The 24,923-nt window shown below is 34.8% G+C and overlaps 1 protein-coding gene across 2 annotated transcripts in view; it reads right to left on the reverse strand.

Annotated features, from left to right (window-relative positions):
- The window catches only part of GLCCI1 (glucocorticoid induced 1), a 105,662-nt gene that overhangs the window by 58,832 nt on the left and 21,907 nt on the right, over positions 1-24,923 (reverse strand). For both annotated transcript variants that reach the window (XM_070369800.1, XM_070369799.1), the window contains exon 2: positions 16,591-16,742. In XM_070369800.1, coding sequence (XP_070225901.1) covers positions 16,591-16,742 — 152 coding nt within the window. The remainder of the gene's footprint in view (positions 1-16,590; positions 16,743-24,923) is intronic.

Raw genomic sequence — 24,923 nt, forward strand, 5'->3', positions numbered from 1 at the left:
GTTTATAGTGTATTACAGAAATATGATTACTAACTGCTAATTGTTTTTACTTTACTTAAATAGATGATACTTAACATTATGGTACTAATAAACCTGACAAGAAAAGAAATGGAATTACTTGAAAAATCAATGATATTAAATTAATAATTAAGATTATAATCTGATTTTAAGGTACAGAAAAGTTTTTAAAATAGAAAATGACAAATCTCTCATTCTTCATAAATATGTCTTTGAGAGATTTGGTTTTCTTTTGACTAATAAATTTTTTTAACTTTTTAAAAACTTTGAAAAGACTATCCTGATGAAGCATTAAAAAATACAGCACAAAAAGACTGTGACTATAATATTATGGTTCACTTTCCCAGTAACTGTATATAAGTTTATATAGTTTTATAACCAAATATAAACAGTCTCTTCACTAGTTAAGAAGTGTACAAAAGGAAGAGTCTGGCTGAAAACAAGAGCTTTAGGAATTCAGTGAGAGCAGTTACACACTCAGATTTTTTCATCATGCTCCAGCTACATACTAAGTTATGTGCTCATTCTGTTAGATTACAAAAATGTATAAAATCCATGTATATTTAGGCTTAAAAGTGTTCCACACACACCTGAATAAAAGCCTGTGTAGTAATGGTTTGTGATTTTCTAGATTATTAGCCAGGGAACTTATTCAGAAGAGTTAAGTTATATTTCTGTTTCACGTTCTTAAGATGATGGAGGTGTTGGTGGTATATCTCTGGATTGCAGTTTTTAAAAACAGGAAATACCATAGAAATCAACTATTACACCTATGTTATACATGATAAAAGTATTTGCCTGATCTGTAAGAAATGTTAATTTGAATAAAAGCAATCATAAATGTGCCCAAAATCTTAAGAATATTCATAGTAAATGTACCTCTAAAAACTAATCTGAAATGCACACCAAGAGAAGCAGTGGAAATAAATGTCTACAAACAGAGAAAAGAAAAATTGTGGAACAGTCTTACAATACAAGAAAACACACTATACAGACTGTAATCCCACTTTAGTAACCAAATACACACAAAGAGAAAAAGACTTTAAAGAGATATTTCGAAATATAAATATGTAAGAATTCTAGATAATTATAAATTCTTTTTTTCAACTGAGAAAAATCAAGATTTTAAAAAAGAGACTTAAAATAATACTTAATGACATAAAATGTTATGATTTATTAAATAGGTTATAAAACACTACCTGCAATATCATCTGAACTCTCTATTTTTTGAACTCTATTGTTTAAATGGTCTGCAATTTAAATTTTTTTCTAAATGTAAATAATCAAAATATAAGAGCGTATACATCAAAATGTTAGAAACAGCTATCTGGATAGTAGAATTATAAGTAGCTTATTTTGAGATTTTGGGTATTTTCCAAATCTTCTGCAGTGACTACTGTGTCAAAATTAGAAGTAGGATTTAAAAAAAATAAGAGAGCTGTGTTATAGAATTTGTAAGTGTGGATATATATTCTGAGAAAGTCAAACACAGAATTTATAGAAATTCTAACTTTAGATGCAAACCTCAAATCTATCTTGGAAGACACATTACATGTTAAGTAAAGATGTTAGTATACATCACCATAAAATATTTTTCACCACACAGAGGTCCCTCTGACTAATAGGTTGGGGTTCTCTCACAACTGCAAGTGCCAGTACATAGTTTATCACTGGCTGTGGGAATGGAGTTGGAGACTTTAGAAAAGCCAAAATATTTAGGTGTTTAGAGTAACTGAAAACTGAAGATAAGTGAAATGTCCAACACCCAGAAATATTAGTGGAAAGTTATTGATGAGAATATTGACAGGAAATTGTAATTCAGTTTGGATGTCTTTCATGTTATACTTTAATTATATGGAGGAAAAAAATATCTATAAAAATGTTTTCCTGAAAAAGTTTAACATAGAGCTTCCATATGCTCCAGCAATTCCTAGAGAAATGAAAACATATGTAAACATAAAATCTTGTATGCAAATGTTCGAAGCAGTTCACCAACTCAAGAATGTACAAATAAACTGTAGCATGTCCATTCCATGAACATTATTTGGCAATACAAAGGAATGAAGTGCTGATAACTGTGCTACTGCATGGATGAAACTTAAAAATACTATACTAAATAAAAAACGCCAGAAACCAAAGGCTACAAATTGTATGAGGCTACTGACTGAAGCAACAGAGCATGCATGCATGCACTGATATGCAATGTTCAGAACACGCACACACACAGAGGGAGGAAGGAGACAACTCGGTGCTGTGTGTGGCTAAGGGAAGGAAGGCTGGGGCCAGACAGTGAGGCACTGCTAATGGGCACAGTGTTTTTTCTCACTGGATGGAATGTTCTAAAATTGATTATGGCAATGTTTGCACAACTCTGAATATATTAAGAACCATATATTGTACACTCTAAATAGATGAACTGTATGGTATATAAATTATACTTCAATAAAACGTTATTAAAAATAATTATGTAAAAGAGGAAATTATAAATCAATCTCATTTTTCAATTTTAAAAAAGCCCTGTATTGCTAAACCTGAAAGTCCCAAGCATTGCTTGTATTTTCTCAAAAATAATTAGTATTTTCTATCATACTCTTCTTGCCAAGTTTCAAATCACACTGAGGCACTAGTAATGTCATAGAAAAGGGTAGGAGGAATACATTAGTATTCTATCCAGTCAGGTTTCTCAAATCATTGCAAGAACATTTCTCAAATCATTGCAAGAACATTTAACAAAGGAAATAATGTAACAAAGTAAACTATATATCAAAAATGCTAATCTCTGACTTCTTACAGAAACAGTTACTAAATAGACTCTTGATAAACAACCGGTTTCTGCTTTAACCAAAAGGAGACAGTCATATGAGGAATTAAAATTATAAAGAATATTTTAACTTATTATTTGGTATTTATACTTAATAATACGCATTGTGACAAGTTTTATTACTACTATTGTGGATAAATTTAAAGCCAACTAATTTTCAGTTTTTAGAGAGCATTACTAAAACATTCATTCTTTACTGTTGCAATTTTTTCAGTTGCAATTTGCTTTGGTTGCTGAGTTTCAAAAAACTAATTCCACTTGTAAATAACGAGAGCAATTTTACTTTTTTAAAAGTAGTATTTCCAAACACTTAAAAATATATATATTTGACAAACATACTTGACTATAAGTGCCTCAGTATTATCCAAGAGATAAATAACTTTTATTGCTTTTTAGTATCTTTTAATGTTTTTTAATCTCTTATACTTGACAGAAAATCAGCAACACAGGTGACTGACAAGATATATCAGAAATACTAATACTGACTAGATACCTGCCAAAAATATTTCCATACCATTCTGAAGTCATAAAAGCTAATAGTGCTCAACCGATGATGACACGAATATCATCAACGGAATACATTAGTAATGAGAAAGGAAGCAGGAGTTTCTGTAGCAATAAAAGTCTACTCTCCCATACTTGGACCTATAAATCTGAAATACCATTTCTTACTTGTAAGACTGCACAAGAGAAAACAAAAGCTACTTCTGACTGAATGAATCCTGACCTACCACGAACTGCTTACTGAGTTTGTGAGTCTGAACATGCCCTGGAGTTAGTTGCACCATTTCTACGCCATTTCTGACCAATCCAGGCTTAATGTTCGTAACTGCACAATCAATTATTGACACTAGTAATACTGTCCACTCAATTCAGTATTATTATATTTAAAGAATGAAATACTATAGATTCCAGTACAAAGGCAGGTAACATTGATCAACATCTGCTATGTCCCACTTACTGTGCTTCACCAACTAGTGTTACCCCCAAAAGCTTTAAGAATCTCAACAGCATAAAAACTTATTTTCACTTGGTTTACACTAATGTTTCCTACAGGAAACATGATGTATTTTATGCCAATCGTTTATTCAAAAATGTATGCCAAGTTATTAACAACCTGAAAGGCATACTGCTTTCCCATACTACATACACCCTTAACTATGACCCAGTTCTTAAATTCTTAACTCTTAACACTTCTTAACATTTAAGACATTCTTAAATGTCTTTCTAATATCATAGGATTTTTGATAGAGAATTGATGGATTTTAGGATATAAAAAGTTGAGAAACAATGTACCAGACAACAAAGGACAAGAAGACAGGCTAAGAAGGTTGTTTCAAATAAATACGACCTATTTCACAACTCTACCTAGAGCTAGTTTAGGGGTAAAGGTAAGGGGAGAGATAAAGGGAAATCAGTTGATTTGTTAACTGTTAAACATTTCTGGTAATGGGAAGAAACTGGTACATGGGCAACAGGAGTATGGAGAAGCTCTTTGCTATTTACCTTCTACTTTTGATTTAATTGGATACATTCTTAAAAATTCATAAGGAGAACTTTGAGTTTTCTGTTAATTTTAGTGGTAGTATTTGAAATTGATGAGTAAAATAGTAAATATTGTTCAGTAAAATAGTAAATACTGTATTTTAGCTATGTATTTAAATTTTTCATCAATACATATGAGTATATTCCTTTGGCAACCAAAAATATTACTCCCTCAACTAGGAACATGACTCCTATCATGTGGAGAGTTCAACTCTAGGATTAGAAAAATCATCTTTTAATTACCTAATAATGGCTGAAAGAAAAAGTAATGGAGATCCTGAACAAGATAGAATCTTTATAAACTTACTCAAGTGCCAGTTGGGGACCAGCTTCATAAAACTTAACAATTCAGGTCCCTGGAATGCAATCTAAGAGGCCAAGATCTTTAGACTTGCTTCCATTTCAAGAAAAGCTTCCCCTGTCCAAAATTGTTCCAACAACTACCACTTCTTAAACAAACTTCAACAGCGAGCTCTTCAACAAGGGCACAGGAAACCCAAAGAGCTGTACAAAGTATGACTTTTGGTCAGGAAATGAGCTTCTGATCAGAGTGGTAAAACTGAAAGTTCTCTTTTATATCTATTTACTATTTGAGATGTATCACCTACTCCTTTGATTAAAGTCCTCTCCACCCAAACTCCTTTCATAAAGGGAAGAAAAGGACAGAGTGTTTTAAATGTGTATTTTCAACAGCAAAGAATTAATATATTTTAGTTGAGTTGCTGACTTTATCATACGTTGGCTCAAGTCAACAGTTAGTACCTACTCCAGATCTGTTTCTTAAAAATAAGTATAAAAAGGACTTTTAGTGAAAGACGCTAGCATAAGACCATGAAACTCCATACACTCAAACTTAATGAAATGAAGAAAAATAAAGTACAAGTTTATCTTATATACGTTTTGGACACGTTTAAATGTTTCACACTGTGAAATTTGAAAATTAATAAAAAACAATAAAATATCAAAGAAAAACATCAATCTGGAGAAAAGAAAGAAGTATGCAGAATTTCATTTAAAAATCTAACCATTCCATTTCTTACCCTTCAAAGAATACAAGAGATAAATGGGAAGTTCTGAAATCTTCCTCTCATCCCAACTTTGCACAGAAGACGAATAAGGGGGCTAGACCAGCATTCAAAGAAGAGAAGGAAAAGCTACTCTCACCTCAACTGGCCATCAGACATTTAAAAACCATCAGGCTAAAAAAAAAAAGTCAGGCTTACCACGTCATTTTTCCCTAACAAATAGATACATGGCAGATGACTCAAAAAATATATATAAATAGCTCAAAGCTAATTATTTCCAGCAATAAGCAAGATTTATCAGACCAGAAAGACAAATGACAAAAACACTGAAAGAAAAACCATGGAAAACAGGAGGGAAAAAAGGAGGAAGAAATTGCTATTGGAAGTTCCCCTTTCCAGTTATGAAATAAGAGTGCCACGGCCAATACCCAAACATCCACCTATTTTTTCCCTCTGCTAGTAAATGTTAAGTAATGTGAAATGCAGGCTGGATGACTCACAAGCCGGAATCCAGATTGCCGGGAGAAATATCAACAACCTCAGATATGCAGACAATACCCCTCTAATGGCAGAAAGCCAAGAGGAACTAAAGAGCCTTCTGATGATGTCAAAGGAGGAGAGTGAAACGAAAACCATGGTATCTGGTCCCATCACTTGATGGCAAATAGATGGTGAAAGAGTAGAAACAGTGACAGATTTTATTTTCTTGGGCTCCAGAATCAATGCAGACATTGACTGCAGTCACAAAATTAAAAGACGTTTGCTTCTTGGAAGAAAAGCTATGACAAACCTAGACAGCATATTAAAAAGGAGAGACATCACTTTGCTGACAAGGGTGCATATAGTCAAAGCTATGGTTTTTATAGTAGTCATGTATGGATGTGAGAGTTGGACTATAATATAAAGAAGGCTGAGCACCAAAGAACTGATGCTTTCAAATTGTAGTGTTGGAAAAGAAGACTCTTGAGAGTCCCCTGGACTGCAAGGAGATCAAACTATCAACTAGTCAATCCTAAAAGATACCAACCCCGAATACTCATGGGAAGGACTAAAGCTGAAGCTCCAATACTTTGGCCACCTGACACCAAGAGCAGACTCACTGGAAAAGATCCTGATGCTGGGAAGGATTGAGGACAAGAGGAGCAGAGGATAAGATGGTTGGATGGTATCACTGTCTCAATGGACATGAGTCTGAGTGAACCCCAGGAGATAGTGAAGGACAGGGAAGCCTGGTGTCCTGAAGTTCATGGGGCTGCAAAGAGTTGGATATGACTTAGCAACTGAACAACACTAACTTATTGACACTTAATACACCAGTCATTATACTTAGCATTTAAATTCATTAACCCAAATTAACCCTTACAACAATCCTGTGAGGTAGAATACTCCATTAATAAACGAGGAAACAGGCAAAGTGGTGATCTGCCCAAAATTACAAAGCTAAAATGCTAGAGCCAAGATTCAAAATCAAGTCATAGTACTTAGTCATAGTACTCTGTGACAGCCTAGATGCGTGGGATGTGGTGGGATGTGGTGGGGCAGAGGTTCAAGAGGGAGGAACCACATGTATACCTGTGGCTGGTTCACGCTGATGTACGGCAGACACCAACACAACGTTGTAAAGCAACTGCTGCTACTGTTCAGCTGCCACGCCACGTCTAACTCTCTATGACCCCACAGACCGAGGATGCCAGGCCTCCTACTCCATCTCCTGGAGATGGCCCACGTTCATGTCCATTGAATCAGTGACGTCAGCCAACCATCTTATCCTCTGTCGCCCTCTTACCTTTCTTTTTCATATTTTTGTAAAATTTTCAATTGTAAAGCAGTTATCCTCCAATTAAAAATAAAATTAAAAAATACACAAAAAAGACAATTCCAACTCTAAGTTTTAACAACAACAAAAACCCAAGCTATCAGGTTCCCAAACCACAGCTCCTGGCCAATGAAAATGAGTTTACAATGTTAATTTATATCATAAAAAGGTTATATTCAGGGAAAAATATTAATCAAGACATTGAATATTCAGTAACAATAAACAGTATCAACCATAAGAAAGACATAACAGATATACATCTTTAAAACATCTGTATTATCATCTTTAAGGCAATGACCACTGGAAACAGAAATCAACAAAATTTTAACAACATCCAGCTCATGATAGAACAGACAGACATAAAGGGGGCTATATGGAAATTGAGTAATATAATTAATATGGTTGAATTAATATGTAATGAGGGATTCCCAGGTGGCACTAGGTGCTAAAGAGCTCTCCTGCCAATGCAGGTGATGAGAGGGTCATGGGTTCAATCCCTGGGTCAGGAAGATCTCCTGGTGGAGTGCATGGCAACCCACTTTAGTATTCTTGCCTGGACAATCCCATGGACAGAGGAGCCTAACAGGCTATAGTCCATAGGGCTGCAAAGAGTCGGACATAACTGAAGCAACTTAGCACGCATGCCAATATGTCATGAATTCTTTATCTAAAAGACTGTATCCTCATTTTCAAATACAGAGAAGTAAGAAAAAATAAATCATATATTAAGCCACATGGAAAATCAGTGAAGTTTCCAAAAACCTATTCGTCTATACTATAATGCAATAAAACTAGAAATTGAATTTTTATTAGGAAAAGAAACTTTGACCATTTAGAAGTTTAAAACAAAGCAAACAAAAACTCTCATATTTTAAACAGGATATCAAAACTGAAATTGCATAATCTCTTGAAAATACAAATAATGGAAACATACGAGCCAAAGTTGAGCTCAGAAGGTAAATCTTGGCATAAAATGCATAAAACACTTATATTACTAAACAGTAAGTATCATGAATAAAAAAATTAAGCATTAATCTTCAGAACCCAGAAAAAGAACACTGCATATGCCAGGAAGGTAGAAGAAAGGCAAAAACAAATCAAAGTCAGAGGGCAAGGAACTCAAAAAAAGAAAAACAGGAAAATAAATTCAACACCTTAAAAAATTTAATATATAACCTAGTAAATTGAATTACTCGAACACAAATATATACAATATTAAAAATGAGAACAGAGAAATAACTGCAGATAAACAAAAAGTTGAAAGAATTATAGAAAAGTACTTTGTGAAACTATGAAAATACACTTGAAAATTTGGATGAACTAGATTATATTCTAGGAAAACAAATGAAAAAACTGAACAAAAGAGACAGAAATCAAAAGAAACTAACAGCCATGGAATAAACTGAGATTTACTAAAGAGCTATAATCCAAACACATACTAGTCTGCTTCACAGGGGAAATTCTTTCAGATTCAAGCAACAGATAACAGAGATGAAACTTACACCATGCCAGAACAGAAAGGAAATCTCGCAAAATCTTTTTTATGAAGCAAATGTAACACAGAAATCTAAGGATTACACTATAGAAAGAAAAAGTTTCAGGCCTCATTTCTCAATATTGAAACAAATATAGTTAAATATTAAACACTTCAGTTGCTACTGTATATTTTAAACAACTCCATAAATGAATAGTATTCATTTCAGAAGTGTAACTATGATCAATTAAGTATTAAAAAACTCACCAAATTATAGGTTATGAGTTAAAACAACCTTCATTTCAAAGATGAAATGGCATTTCACACCTAATGAATCATTCTTGATTTAAAGAAAACAATTAGTAACATATGCATGTATGTTTGATGTTAGTCTTGTCAAAGTGAGTGCGCTAGCTTTTTTTTAAATTGAGGTATAACTGACATATGACATTATGTTAGTTTTGGGTATACAACATAATTCAATATTTGTATATATTGCTGAATGGTCACCACAATAGTGAAATCTGCCACCATACATAGTTACAGAAAGCTTTTTCCTTGTGATGAGACCTTTTAAGATTTTCTTTCTTAGCAACTTTCAAATATACAATGAAGTATTGTCAAGTATACATACCATACTGTGAATTATATCCCCATGACTTTAGTACTAGAAGTTTGTGCTTTCTGACTCCCTTCACCCATTTTAACTACCCCTAACCCCCTCCACCCTAGCAACTACCAATCTGTTCTCTGTATCTAGGAGATAGTAGATTTTTGTTTTTGATTCCATGTATTAGTGATAAGATAAAGTATTTGTCTTTATCTGAGTTATTTCACTTAGTATAACACCCTCAGGGTCCATCCATGGTGTCACAAATGGCAAGATTTCCTTCTTTTTATGGCTGAATAATAGTATTTTTTATCTATTCATTTTCTTGATTCATTCATCTATCAACGGACAGTTAGACTGCATCCCTATCTTGGTTAAGTAATTCCATAATGAACATGAGGGTGCCTATGCTTTTTTCAAGCTAATGTTTTCATTTCTTTTGGATAAATGCCCAGAAATTGAACTGCTAAATCATATAATAGTTCTATTTTTAAATTTTTTGAGGAAACGCTATGCTGTTTTCTGTAGTAACTGCACCAATTTACATTCCTAAAAACAGGACAAGAATTCCCTTTTCTCTACATTCTCACCAATGCTTGTTATCTCTTGTGTTTCTGATAACAGATTTTCTTGAAGTATGAGGTGATAGTTCATCGTGTATTTGATTTGCATTTCCCTGATGATTAGTGACATTGAGCATCTTTTCTTTGTCTGGTAGCCATCTGTACGTCTTCGAAAGAATGTCTATTCAGGTCTTCTGCCTGTTTTTTTAGATTGTTTTGCTATTGAGCTGTCTGAGTTCTTTATATATCTTGGATATAAACCCTTTATAGGATATATAATTTGCAAATATTTTTTCCCATTTAGTTGTTCAGTTGCTAAATTGTGTCCAGCTCTTTGTGACTAGGCTTCCCATTTAGTAGGCCGCCTTATATTTTGTCTATGGCCTCCTGTGATGTGCAGAAGCTTTTTAGTTTGATGTTGTTCTGCTTGTTTATTTTTTCTTTTATTGTCTTCATTTTAAGTTTTAAATCCAAAAAAATCATCACCAAGACTCATGTCAAGGAGCTTACCACCTACGTTTTCTTTTAGGATTTCAATGACTTCAGATCTTATATTCAAGTCCTTAATCTTTTTTTTTTTAACTTTGTTGAATATCATCAATTATTGGGTCTTTTACTTTCTTCAACTAGTTGCTTGAACCTAATACACAGAGGAAAAAAATGCCAAATGATGCTTTTGAAAAACAGGTCTTACATTTTTTTTAATTGAAGTATAGTTTGATTTATAATATGGCATTAGTTTCACATGTGCAGCAAAGTGATCCATACACACATACATACATACGTGTTCTTTTTCCAATGCTTTTCCCTTATAGGTTACTACAGATATTGAATATAGTTCCCTGTGGTATACAGTAAGACCGTGTTTATCTATGTTATACATAGTAGTTTGTATCTGTTAATCCCAAAGTCCTAATTTATCTCTCTCCCCCTTTCCTCTTTTGTAATCACTAGTTTGTTTTCTATGTCTTTGAGTCAGTTTCTGTTTTATAAATTCATTCGTATCATTTTTTTAGAGTCTACGTAAGTGATATCATAATATTTGTCTTTTATCAGACTCACTTTACTTAGTATGATAATTTCTATGTATATCCATACTGCTACAAATGACAATGTTTAATTCTCCTTTATGGCTAAGTAATATTCCATTATATAACAGACAGCACATCTTCTTCATGTCTTGATGGCCACAGGTTGCTCCATGTTTTGGCTCTTGTAAATAGTGCTGCTATGAACATTGGGTGCATGTATCTTTTTGATTTAAGAGTTTTTGTCTTTTCTGGATATATGCCCAGGATTAGGATTGTGGGCTCATATGGTAGCTCTATTTTTAGTTTTTTAAGGAACCTCCATACTGTTTTTCATAGTGGCTGTACTAATTTACATTCCCATTAACAGTGTAGGAGGGTTTCCTTTTCTCCACACCCTCTCCAAGATTTATTATTTATAGACTTTTTGATGACAGCTTTTCTGACTGGTGTGAAGTGATAACTCATCATAATTTTGATTTGCAATTCTCTAATAATTAGCAATGATGAGCATCTTTTCATGTGCCTGTTGGCCATCTGTATGTCTTCTTTGGAGAAATGTCTAGTTAGCTGTCCTGCCCATTTTTTGACTGAGTTGGTTTTTGATATTAAGCTGTCAGAACTGTTTGTGTATTTTGGAAATTAAGCCCATCTGTGTCAGTTGCATCATTTGCAAATATTTTATCCCATTCCATAGGTTGTCTTTTCATTTTCTTTATGGTTTCCTTTGCTGTGCAAAACCTTTAAGTTTGATTAGCTCCCATTTGTTTACTTCTGCTTTTAATTCTTTTGCCTTGAGAAAGACTGACCTAAGAAAACACTGGTAGTATGATCTATGTCACAGAATACGGAACAATTTATGTCACAGAATGTTCGCCTATATTCTCTTCTGAGAGTTTTACTCTTTTTTTCTTTTTTGGCCCTGCTGGCTCTTTGTTGCAGCACACGGGCTTTCTCTGGTTGTGGTACGCAGGCTAAGTTGCCCAGTGGTATGTGGGATCTTGATTACTTCATTAGGGAGGAGCGTCCACATCCCCTGAATTGCAAGGTGGATTCTTAGTCACTGGACCACCAGGGAAGTCCCTCTCCTAGGAGTTTTACGGCATCACATCTTTATTTAAGTCTTTAAGCCATTTTGAGTTTATTTCTGTGTATGTTGTGAAGGTGTGTTCCAACTTCATTGATTTATATGTGGCTGGCCAGCTTTCCCACAACCACTTGCTAAAGAGACTGTCTTTTCTCCACTGAATATTCTTGCCTCTTGTATCAAAGATTAATTGACTGTAGGTTTGTGGGTTTATTTCTGGGCTCTCTATTCTGTTCCATTGATACATATACCTGTTTGGTGGCCAATACCACACTTTTTTTTATTCCTACAGCATTGCAGTATTGCCTGAAATCTGGGAGGTTATGCATACAGCTTTATTCTTTTTCTTCAGGATTGCTTTGGCAATTCTAAGTCCTTTGTGGTCTCATATAAATTTCAGTATTATTCGTTATAGTTCTGTGAAAAATGTCATGGGTAATTTGAAATGGATCACATTAAATCTGTAGATTGCTTTGGGTAGTATGGCCATTTTAACAATATTAATTCTTCCAATCCAAGAACGAGGGATACCTAAACATCTTTTAGATGTCAATATTTATATTCTATATATTAAAGTTAAGTTGTATGTTAGAATGCACAAAGTGTATGCTTGTATAAGTTCTAATAAATATAATATATCCACCCTTGTAACCAAACCTCTGTCAAGATATACAACAATTCTACTATCCCAGAAAGTTCTCTCACTTTGGGCCTTGATTTGAACACAAGATTTGTCTCTAAAGTCCATAGTCTTTTTCATACTATGCAGCTTCTTTTAAAAGGGCCCAATGTGCAAATATATTAAACAATAAGAATTCTATTTCTAACCATCAAATTATTAAGGTAGCTGAAATATGGAAAAATGAAAGGTGGAAAATACTTGAGATTCCCTCCACTAAAGTCAGACAGCCTAGGTATTTAATATCTGTAGCAAACAGACTGCACCACTTTCTCTTTACTAATTTCCACTAAATAAATAAAAATAATCTTCTTCCTTCCCCAAGAGTTAAAGAATTAATAATAACCATCTCCTATGTTCATCTCTTATATCTTCAATTAAACTAAAAATGCTCAGGGCAAGACCATTTCTTACACATGTGAGGCAAGCACTGCACACTTGAGTGATTACTATGGAAGGCAGTGAGGAACTGGAGAAAACATACAACCTTTGGAATCAGCCAAATCTGGATTCAAATCTCTTCATATTTATTAGCTATATAACAAGTTACTAAACTTCTCTAAGCCTCAGTACGAGGCCTGTATTTTGCCTTCCTATCAACGTCTGGCTTCTCAAATAGACAATATATAGGAAGACCCAGGCGACAGAAGGCCCTACCTTGGACCTCAAGCTTTTGGGGGAACTGCTGTGGCGCTCTTCCAGCCATGCCTCTTCCCAAAGGGTGAAGAGACCCTGGGGCCAGAAGGGCATACACATCATGAGTCCACATCTCTGCCATCAACTTTGCTCTGGGTAACCTAGACTCATGAGTTCGTTGTTCAAACCACGCCAGATCTGATTTCCAGGGTCTACAAAGACCTACTCCTGGTCTCACTCCCTGAGAAAGTATATATGGAGCATGAAGGGGAAGACTAGGGGGTTGACACATACGCATAAAGCCATCCCTCAGAGTATAGAATGGTGTGAGTGACAGGAAGGGTTCAGGCTCAGAGGGTAGGGTGGGCTCAGCATCAGGCAGACACATTCTGGCATTCAACTCTGAAAAATCCAGGACTTCATTCAAACATGAACCTCAAGGTCTATAAGAAGGTTTATATATCAAGAATGAATGGATAGAACAGATTTTATGTAACAGTTTGTTAATTTAGTATGTATATGGTATGTAGGTGTACATTTTGTATTTGCTCCAGACTCTGCAAATGTTCCAAATGGGCCTGTCTGTATCTACTGCTAATAACCTGTGTATTGCATATTCACTTTCAAGTAGTTAGTCACTCAGTTGTGTCCTACTCTTTGCAGCCCCATGGACTGTAGCCTACCAGGCTACTCTGTCCATGGAATTCTCCAGGCAAGAATACTGGAGTGGGTAGCCAGTCACTTCTCTAGGGGACCTCCCTGACCCAGGGATCGAACCCAAGTCTCCTGCATTGCAGGCAGATTCTTTACCACTGAGCCACCAGGGAAGCCCATTCACTTTCAAATATTATCCTATTTAGTCATCCAACATTATCACGAGTTAGGTTTCATTCATCCCACTGCACAGGTAAAGAAACAGATATGGTTAAGAAACCTACCCAGCTCCTTTTTCTGTTATCTCCATATCACTCTCTTCTTAACTCCCAAGTATCCTCCCCTCTTAGCATATTATCAGTATTTCACTCTCCAAGACAATATGTATGCCCCTAATCCCTATATCTAGTGCTTATGTTCTATGACCTCAGGACAGTACCTAATACTGTTAATAATCTTTTCTTTTTTAAAACAAGTTTCCCTTTGGTGTGTAAGGCTACACTATTTTAGTTTTCTCTAAGCTTTTGCTTTTTTTCTGTTTCCTCTTCTTTCTCAGAATTTTGGTGAAGAATGAGTAAGATAATGTTTTTGGAGACTGTCAGCATCAAGCATATATATTCAACAAAAGATAGGATTTCTTTTTAATATAAAAAGAATACCTACCATTTTTAGGTATAGTGCCAATTACTCTACTAGGTGATACACACACACACAGTATTCCATTTATCCTAAAACCCCTAGAAAATTGAAGTTTAGATCAGCTGACAAATTAACCTGTATTAGAAACCTGGCTCCAGCACTTTCTAGCTTTATGATACTGAGTAAGTCACTTAACTTCCCTGAATTTCTGCTTTTCCATTGTGTAATTTTATAATGTCCTTATAAATGAATTAAATGAGAATGACACACAGATATAAAAACACAAAGTACATGGTAAATAGTCAGTAAATGTTAACTTTCTTCTCATTGCTACCAGGTGAATACATTAATTTTTTATCCTTCCCTTTTGTGCATTTCTAAAAACTGAGTCCTTGATCTCTTGACCTTCTTTCTTTTTATAGTCTATGCCTATACTCTATCACACTTCTGAGTCTAGCTCCTCCAGAAAGATAGTTTTGAATTATCCATGACCATGTCTAAGGGTCCAGGCCCACATCCCAGGGCCTACTGTATCAAACTGCTCTTTTTCCTCATAAAGAGTGGAAAGCAAAAGACTTGGTATGGGAGACATAAAATATTACACAGACAAAACTGATAGGATGGATGATAAAAAAGCTAATTCCATGGTTTCAAGCTTGCCTGAGAAAATTACAAAACTGGAGAAGATTTCCATAGATCATAAATCATGTCCAAAATTCCCCTTTCCCTCATTCTTCAGACATGAAACTCTAATCCTTCTTTTTCCCTCATCCACAAGGCCAGAAATGTTCCCATTCCTCTGAATTCCCTTACATTTAAATGCTCTATTCAGCTAATACCTAATTATACTCTGTCTTCTATTACCAATTTTCTTGCATTTAAATCTTATCTTCCCAACTATGCTGTAAGTTCCTTAAGGCCAACAGCCATCTCTCATACTCTTAGTACTTCTTCATAATGCTGATTGACTAATGCTATACAGATATGGTCAGGAGTTCAGAAACCATATATTAGGATGTTTTCAGATATTTTCCTGCCATGGAAGGAAAACTTTTCAAATCAAAAGCTTCGGAAATCTTCCACAAATAGGGAAAGTGTGACAAACAGAAAATTTTCTATTTCTTTCTCGAGGATTTCAGTTTTGGTTTTAAACAGGAAAAAAATCCTTTAACATAAACTTCCTTAGCCATGTATTAATACTTTATAAATTATTTCCAATAACTGCACAAGGTTTTCTTCAAAAATTACTTATGCCAGCATACCTTTGAGATACTGCAGGTTCAGTTCCAGATCACCACAATAAAGCAAGTCACACAAAATTTTTGGTTTTCAAGTGCATACAAAAATTATGGTTATTCTATTACTATCATCTATTAAATGTTCAACAGGATTACATCTTAAAAAAACAATGTACATACTACAATTAAAAACACTTCATTGCTAAAAATGTTAACCATCATCTGAACCTTCAGCAAGTCATAATCCTTTTACAACAGTATCAATAAAGATCACTGGTGATGGATCACCATAATACATATAATAATAAAAAAAATTTGAAATGTTGAAAGAATTGACAGAATCTGACAGAGAGACATGAAGTGAGCAAATGCTGTTGGAAAAACTGATGCTGACAGACTTGCTCGGTTGAAGACTGCCGAAAACACTGAATTTGTATTAAAAAAGGCAATATCTGAGAAGCATAATAACATGAGATATGCCTGTATTTTCTAATATAGTTACTAGTCATTATATTAATTTCTGTAGGAAAGTTAATTCTTAAAACGGTAAGCCTCAAAAATCACTAATACAGACTGATGTGTTACTTATTAAATACTAAATAATTCAAAAACCCAGGTGATAAAAGTTTTTAAAGTTTATTAAAGATATCATTTTCTTTGATATATTTAATAATTGGGAAAATTTGATTAAACTACATTTTTACTGTGATCAAAATAGAAGAACTATAGGGTAATGAAACTGATTTGCTTATTTTACCTGAGTAGCTTTATCTTTCATGCATGAAGGGTAATGAACATGAGGATCCCGTGGCCACTGTCCTGTGAGATAAGGTCCTGTTATGGTATCCAGGGAAGAGGTTCGCCTTATTGTGCTAGAGGTTCGAACTTGCTGAGATTTGGGCCTGTCCACTATAAAAAGTGAAGGAAAAAAGACATTAGTCATAAGAATAAAGTGAAACTTAAAATTATTTAAACTTCATAGTTTGTAAAATACCATCCTGCCAATTGTCCCCACAATGTATATTTACCCTAAAAGCCATCCTGTATGAGCTGATGAAATTTATAGACCAAAGGGAAATACATTCACGTATTAAATTTTGCATATACTGTCACACCCTACAAAGCTCATTCATTTTAGAGACCTATTCTTAACCCTCTATATCATCTCCACTGCCATTATTTTAATTACGACTTCATCATGTCTCAACTAAACTGCCAGTTTCCTAACTGCTATCTCTGAATCCACACTAACTTTATCTTACAGGGCCACCTCCCTCCACTGCTAAAAAAACTGCCATGGTTTATTCAGTCTTTCACTTAAAGTCCATTATTTTTCACAGTTCAGCTCCCATATACCTCAATACGTAATGTCTTGCTACCACCACTCCTCCATAAACCTCTGCTAACTACTAAGAACCATAACAACTACTAATAAACTCCAATTTCCCAAGTGTGAAGTACTCGCTTCTCTGCCTCTATACTTTTTCTATCATCTCCTGCATCTAAAATATTCCCCTTCTCTGTACACTTGGCAAAAACTTATCTTCAAGACCAGCTCAGGTGTCACACTGCCTCTGTGAAACCTTTCCCAATGCCCTTCTTTTCTTCATCTTTGTCCTTCTTAAAGATATACACACTCTCCTCTGCTTGCATAAAGCCCTAAATTTGTCCTTCCTTCCTGACCAGAGGGTAAGTTTGGTCCCTACAGATTGAAAAGGAGTTGATACTCAATACTTAGAAATGAATTTATTCAAGGCTCCACGTGCACAAAAAATCATGTATACAGAATCTTATTTTAATTGTTTCCTCCTTAATGGATGAAGAATTTGAAGCCCAGAGGGATAAAATTAAATTGTCCAATGAAACAGAACTGCTAATAAGTGACAGAGGTAAAAAGGAACCAAGATCTCCGGACATTCTACACCGTTCAGTCAATCTACTATAATGATCTGTTTTACCTCTGATGCAAACAGAGATGATCATACTGAACTCTATAGTTTCTTTACAATGAAAATATAAAAGATTTTTCATGTATGCATCTCAAATGTGCATACTATAATAAAATCCAGTGGATTACAAGTATCCAAGGCTTAGTCTTATTCAGTTATATTTCACATCAAAGAAAATGCCTTGCACATTACAGAGGGTCAAGAAACATTTGTTACTGAATATTGTCCTTTATTCTTCTGAAAACAAAACACAAAATTGTTTTCCTTTTTTTAAAAATCAGAAGACAAAAGGAAATGCAGCATACTGTGAACTGTCACATTATTCACACACAGTCATCCTCAGTTCTGTAGGGGACTGGCTCTTCGTTCAGTCAGATCAGTTCAGTTCAGTCGCTCAGTCGTGTCCAACTCTTTGCGACCCCATGACTCACACTCAGTCATGTCCAACTCTCTGCCACGGCATGGACTGCAGCACGCTTCCCTATCCTTCACCTTCTCTTAGAGCTTGCTCAAACTCATGTCCGTTGAGTCTAGGACTCTCATGAATACCAGAATCTGAGAAAGCTCAAGTCTCTTACAGTTGGTCTTCCACCTCCCTGGGGTCCACCTCGTTGGACACAGAGGGCTGGAGAGCCAAACTGAATCTTACAACTGCAGTTCTGATTTCTTCTTTGACCCAAGAGTGTTAGAGAAGATCTGGAAATTACCAGGTTTCCTACCTATCTTTATTACTTAGCTCTCATTTTATTTTATGATAAGCAAAGTCTAGGATAATCTATTTCTACTGTTTGGAATCACCTGAAATTTTATTTGTGACCAAAAACCACAGTCAATCTTTATAAATATTTCATCAGTCATGGAGAGCATGTATTTTCTGTTTTCAGCATACAGTTCTTTTTCTTATATACTAACTGAAATAAAAATACAGAATATAGTAATAAAATAGAACCATGATCTGTCACATATTTAGAGAACTACTCCAAAACTTCTAAACTACTATTGAGATATGAAAATGCTCTTTATCTCTTATAATTTTTATCATTTAAATTTAGTTCTGGGGGCTTCCCTGGTGGTCCAGTGGTTAGGACTCTTGCACTTCCACTGCAGGGGCATGGGTTCAGTCCTGGTGGTTGGGGAACTAAGATCCCACAAGCTGTGCTGAGTGGCCAGAAAAAAAAAATTTTTATAGAAATTTAGTTCTGTATAATTTGGTTACATATTGATCCATGACATTATTATTAAGACATATGCTTTACCATTATAGTCTGTTCCATTTATTTTTACTTTTAAACTCTATCAAATTTAATTTTATCCCCCCTCTATGCTTTCTTTCTATTATACTGTATCTGGTATGCCTGTTCTTTTACTTTCCGTTTCTTTCATAGGTGCTATTTAGGTAACACTCTTGTATACTGTATATAATTAGGCTTTTGAAAAAACTTTATAGTAAGTCTTCTTCCTGAAAAACATATGTTCATCCCACTTATATTTATTGTTATAACAAGTCTGATTAAATCTGTAACTCTTTCATGGAACTTTTTCTTTCTCTTAGAATGCTTCCTTGCTATTTGTTTTCTATGACTTACTTTTTATTTCTTTTTCTCCTCCTTATCTCGCCCCCTACCATAAGCAATTCAGAAGACATGCAGACGGTTTTTAGTTCAACTACCAGGAGCTATTTCTATTAATTCTTTTTAAAAAATGTGGTTATAAAAGCAATACGTACAAATTTTAGCAACTTTAGGAAGCAGAGAAAGTTAACACCTCTCATAATCTGATTTATAATAATTTATTTAAAAAATTTTTAAATTACGTTCTCTCCACCAAGAAGAAACAAGGACAAAAACAGATTATCCCTTGAAAAAGAACCATTTTTAGCAATAAAAAAGACCTACATAAAGGTCAGCTACAACCAGAAAATGGAAAGCCACTATATATGAAGAACTCGTGTCCCAACTTTAAGCCACATGCTAGCCTTCTCAGTTATTCAACTGACTGTCTTGGTATCACAGTGTTTGTAAGTAACAACTATTTCATTTAATAATGGCTCAAAGCACAAGAGTAGTGATGCTGGCAACCCGCTATGCCGAAGAGATACTGTAAAGTGCTCCCTTGAAGTGAAAATGTGACAGTTCTCAGCTTAATAAAGGAAGGAAAAAAATATTAAATGCTCAGGTTACTAAGATCTATGGTAAGAACAAATCTTTTATCTGTGAAATTGTGAAGAATGAAAAAGAAATTTAGTTTCTTCTGCTGTTGCACCTCAAACTGCAAAAGAGCCACAGTGTGTGATAAATACTTAGTTAAGATGGAAAAGGCATTAGGCATTATATTTGTATGAGGTATTTTGAGAGAGAGCCCATGCTCACATAACTTTTATTACAATATATTTAAAAAAATGTTTAATCTGGCTTCACTGGGTCTTAGCTGTGGCACGTGGGATGTTTGGTATTTGCTGCGGCATGGCAGGATATTTGGTTGCAGCATGTGGGATCTAGTCTCCTGACCAGGGATCGAACCCAGGCCCCTTGCATTGGCCCAATAGGGAAGTCCCCATAACAGTATATTCTTACAACTTTTATTTTATTATTGTTTTTGTTAATCTCTTAACTGCGCCTAACTTATAAGCTTTACACACATACAGGAAAAATACAGGATATACAGGATATAATAGTATCTGCAGGTTTAGGCTCAACAGAGGTCCTGATATGTGTCCCCTGTGGATAAGGGCGGTCTATCCATTTATATAGGCAACATAATAAATTGTTTATTTCATGATTACAGCTGTGATTAGAATATGTATTTAGTTTTGAACTGGGTGATCACAACATTTCTCAACTAATTATTACAAAATTACCTCAACTCAAGTAAATCAAACAAGAGGACACCTATCCACTAGAAACATACATTAGTATACTTAATCTTTAAATTTACAAGCACTTAAATAATAAAATTTAATTAAAATTAATAATAAAATTGCTAAAATAAATATTCTAAAGTATGAAAAAAAATAAATACTATCATTACTTAAGCTAAACGGGCATCAGAAAAATAGTAACTTCATATGTGGTGAAACCAGGTAATTACCACCACTGATTAAAACTTGATGAATGTCTACTACATGGAAAGTACTGTTTGACGTACCAAGGAGAATGACAAAATAAATTTTATATTCTCCTCAAGGAATTTACATTCTGGTTGAGGGAGATATAATATGTAGAATTAAGCTATAATATAAAGTAGTATTTTATGGCACATGCACACCAGTGAAGGACAAGAAGGCACACAAGGCAAAAAACAGGTAACAGACAGCTAGAGTGGTGTGCCCTAACCACATCAAGGGCAGCTGTCAAGTAGTAGGATACAATATTGTAAAGCTAAAAAATAAATTAAAAAAAAAAGACTCTTAACATGCCACTTGTAGTCCTGTTGCTAACATCTCCTACTTAAATATTTGAGGGTAAAATGCAGAGTAAGTAAATTCAGCAATAAAATACGATGGTTGGAAAAATATCACATCTGTTTCCAGTACCATCATATTAGGACCAGAAGATGACTACTCATGCAGCATTCTGTAAAATGATGTCCTCATTATAATCCATCTACAGGTTATATTAGGTATCCCTGGTGACTCAGACAGTAAAGAATCTGCCTGCAGTGCGGGAGAGCTGGGTTCAATCCCTGGGTTGGGAAGATCCCCTAGTGAAGGGAATGGCAACCCACTTCAGTACTCTTGCCTGGAGAATCCCACGGACAGAAGAGCCTGATGTGTTGCAGAGCTGGACAGACGGAGTGACTAACATACACAACACACACACACACACAGGCTGTACTATCCCTCTCCTCTTATCTTCCCTGAGGATGGAGCAGTGTAGGCCTGGGGTTCCTCTGGGATACCTGCTGAGGATTGTACAAAAGAATTATTGCTTTCTAACAGCCAATTGGAAATTTAAGGCGACTTGATCGTAGTATAATAGGTTTAAATGCAAGAAGCTGTATTAGAAACTCTGAATCCAAATAGCATACAAGGCATTGTTCTAAACAGGCAAAAGACACTTAAAGTCTAACTGCCAGAGAACTGTAATATGATGTTAGATTAATTAGTTAGTTCCCAACAATTTTTCATTTAGAGGCAATACCTGAAGATTGACTGACTAGTGGGTTTGGAAATCTGATGTATTAAGAAACTAATCTGAAGTAGAAAATTAACGAAGTTAAGTGCAATTTCTACAAATTAAAAAAAAATTGTTGTTAGAAACTTTAAGAACTTTAGCTACAGAGTAACATGAAACAAGCCACCACACATTCTAAACCAACCTCACCAGCTTATAAAAAGGATGCAATATTTTTGAGTGCCATAATGTAGCCATACAGAATGTACACTAATACACATAATAAAAAATGCTCACATTCTTTTCTTAAAACTTTAACATACTTTAACGTTTTCATAGGTTCAGTCTGCATAAGTAAATAAAAAGTAAAAATTGTTGATTCTCTGTGTTTAGCTCTCAATAAAGATTATAAGCCAAGCTTTCTATTAACACTGATGTTACAAGCAAAACACATCTAAACTTAAAGAAAGCATTTCAGTGACCACTTATTTAAACCTTCTGAAAAAGACCTACTGTTCCTTCAACTGCTGTGTAAGGACTATAACTCTGTGAAACTTTGCTATTGTAACACCACCACCAAGAATGAACTGCTGCTTTCTTTATTCAAAACCCAACATTGATTACAACTGTAAAGAATCCTCAAGTCATACAATTCAGCAGAATGCTTAAGAAAACTGAGTAACAAGTACCAATTTTTCCAGATCTTTCTACACAGAACTCATATTAAATTACTAGTTTTACACATATATACCACATTAACAATGTTAGTCAATAGTATCAAAACACAAGTGTGTAAAACCTTTTTATCCTTTAACAGTTATATTCAAAAAGAAGGAGCCATTAAATCCCATAATGTGTGTGTGTGTGTGTGTGTGTGTGCACGCGCGTACACACACACACAAGCCTTAAATCACCTAGTATTGAATAGAAAAATGTAAGGCAATTTTAGTTATGCCCCATGCAACATCTGGGCATGTCTGAGAAGTAACAGCAAGAGCTTTCTAGAAATTAGATCTTGGGAGATCCCTAGAACATAAAGGTACAAAGCCCTCAGGCACAGGTGAAACTAAGCAACAGATCTCAAAGATGGGAGCCTGAGATGTGGCTTTCTGTCTAAGCATCACCAGGCAGCTTGTTAAAAATGCAGGTTACTGGACCATAGTCCCAGATAGTCGAATGTAGTAATCAGATGGACCAGGTATTAACATATTTTTTAAACCAAACCAGATTGATTCAAAAGCATCCTCAGGCTTGGGAACCATGGAGGTCCTGAAGTAGAGTTTCTCAGAGTGTTGGACATTTGCTAGGAATGCTCATACCAGGCCCAATTTGTTGTCAACAATGTGAGACTCTCTGCTAGTGAGACCAGAAAATTCTGAATTTTTAATAAGCATGTGATCTAATGCTACTAAAAACTTAGGAACTTATGTCTAAAGGATTGGGACTAGATCCTTTAGAGTTGCAGCTGCTCAAAAAAAAAAAAAAAATTTTGTTGACTATAAATCTACTCCATTTACAGGCACTGAAAGTCTGAATATAAATCCAAGAAAATATCCTGCTGTAAAAATAGTCAACCAATTCTTTAAAATCTGCACCTAGCAGCTTACCTTTTAGAATCTAGTACATTTAAACTTTTAGTCATCTCCTTCAAAAGGTCACTTTCTAAACTGAGTGCCAGTCATGAAAATAAGAACCTTCAAATCTAAACACAGAGCACTCCAGGCAGAATGCTTAGGAACACTAGAAAGATGAGATAACTGACAAAAAGCAATACAGCTTCTTTGGAAAGACTGCCTCCCACCCAAACAGGGCATTTTGCATAGAAATAAAAGTTAACTACAATAAAATTCACTTCCCCCAAAAATACAAGAAATTCTGAAAAAATAAACTAAGTAGGTTCTTTTCTATAAAGTGCTAAGGAAAAATTAAATAAAATATATAAACAAAGTAAAATTTAGATTTTAATCATTAACCTGAATAAAGAATTTAAGCTTAACTCTCAAAATATGACAATATTTTATAGCTAGTTTATTTAAAACCTTTATCTTTTAACAGAAAAGCAGTGAGTTTTTATGATGTCTAAATTAGCTTCTTCATATTATAATTTCAGTCCTCATCACTGAAATCAAAATAACAAAATCATGAAGCAGAGTCTGAATATAAGACATTAAGTTGTTTTTTCTTCAACTTCAAAATAATCTGAAATGATACAGATCCTAGTGATCAAGAATAACCAAAAGTAGATGCAGGTAGGGAATATTCCTTCTATTGGTTCACTGAGCTTAAGCATGAACTACTACAGGTCTATTCTGTTAATAGAGATTTGCTTCAGTATTTCTATAATGACAGCTCCTTCCTTGAAAGTTATAGTTTTAAATTTATTAACACTGTCAAAAAGTGTCTCTTTGACCATACTTTATCCAGCTCCTCTAAACTCTTCCCAGTTAGGCCCTAATTGTAGGCTTCTGTATTTAGCTCTGAATTGTCCGACTTTAGCAAGTATCCTACGATGTCAGTTTAACCAGAATCCCCCACCCTCAACATTGATCACCCTCGATACGTGATCAGGCTCCTCATCTCCACCAGCTCCCATGTAGTATCTTGCTGCCCTGGCCTGTCTTCAGTAATCCTTTTCAGATCTGTTTAGCCAAGATCCCCCTTATTTGGATGTTTCCTTCCAAACCACTCCAGTACTCTTGCCTGGAAAATCCCATGGACTGAGAAGCCTGGTGGGCTACAGTCCATGGGGTCGCAAAGAGTCGGACACGACTGAGCGACTTCACTTCACTTTTCCTCTTAGTAATTTTTCATCTATTGACCCCCATCCTTCTTCTTAGCCAGATATACAGCCTCACTTTTTCTACTTGTATTTTGAGTTTGAGCCCCATTTCTCTGTATTTACTTCTGGTTATTCTCTCTGCATTGCAGTGGTGCCTACACCTATCCCAATAGTCTCCTTGAAAATAGTCTGCTTTACTATTCTTTAAAAAGTGTCATGAAAAAAAAAATAAAAAGTGTCATGAACAGTT

Source organism: Bos mutus, chromosome 4 (assembly GCF_027580195.1).
Source record: "Bos mutus isolate GX-2022 chromosome 4, NWIPB_WYAK_1.1, whole genome shotgun sequence".
Lineage (NCBI taxonomy): Eukaryota > Metazoa > Chordata > Mammalia > Artiodactyla > Bovidae > Bos > Bos mutus.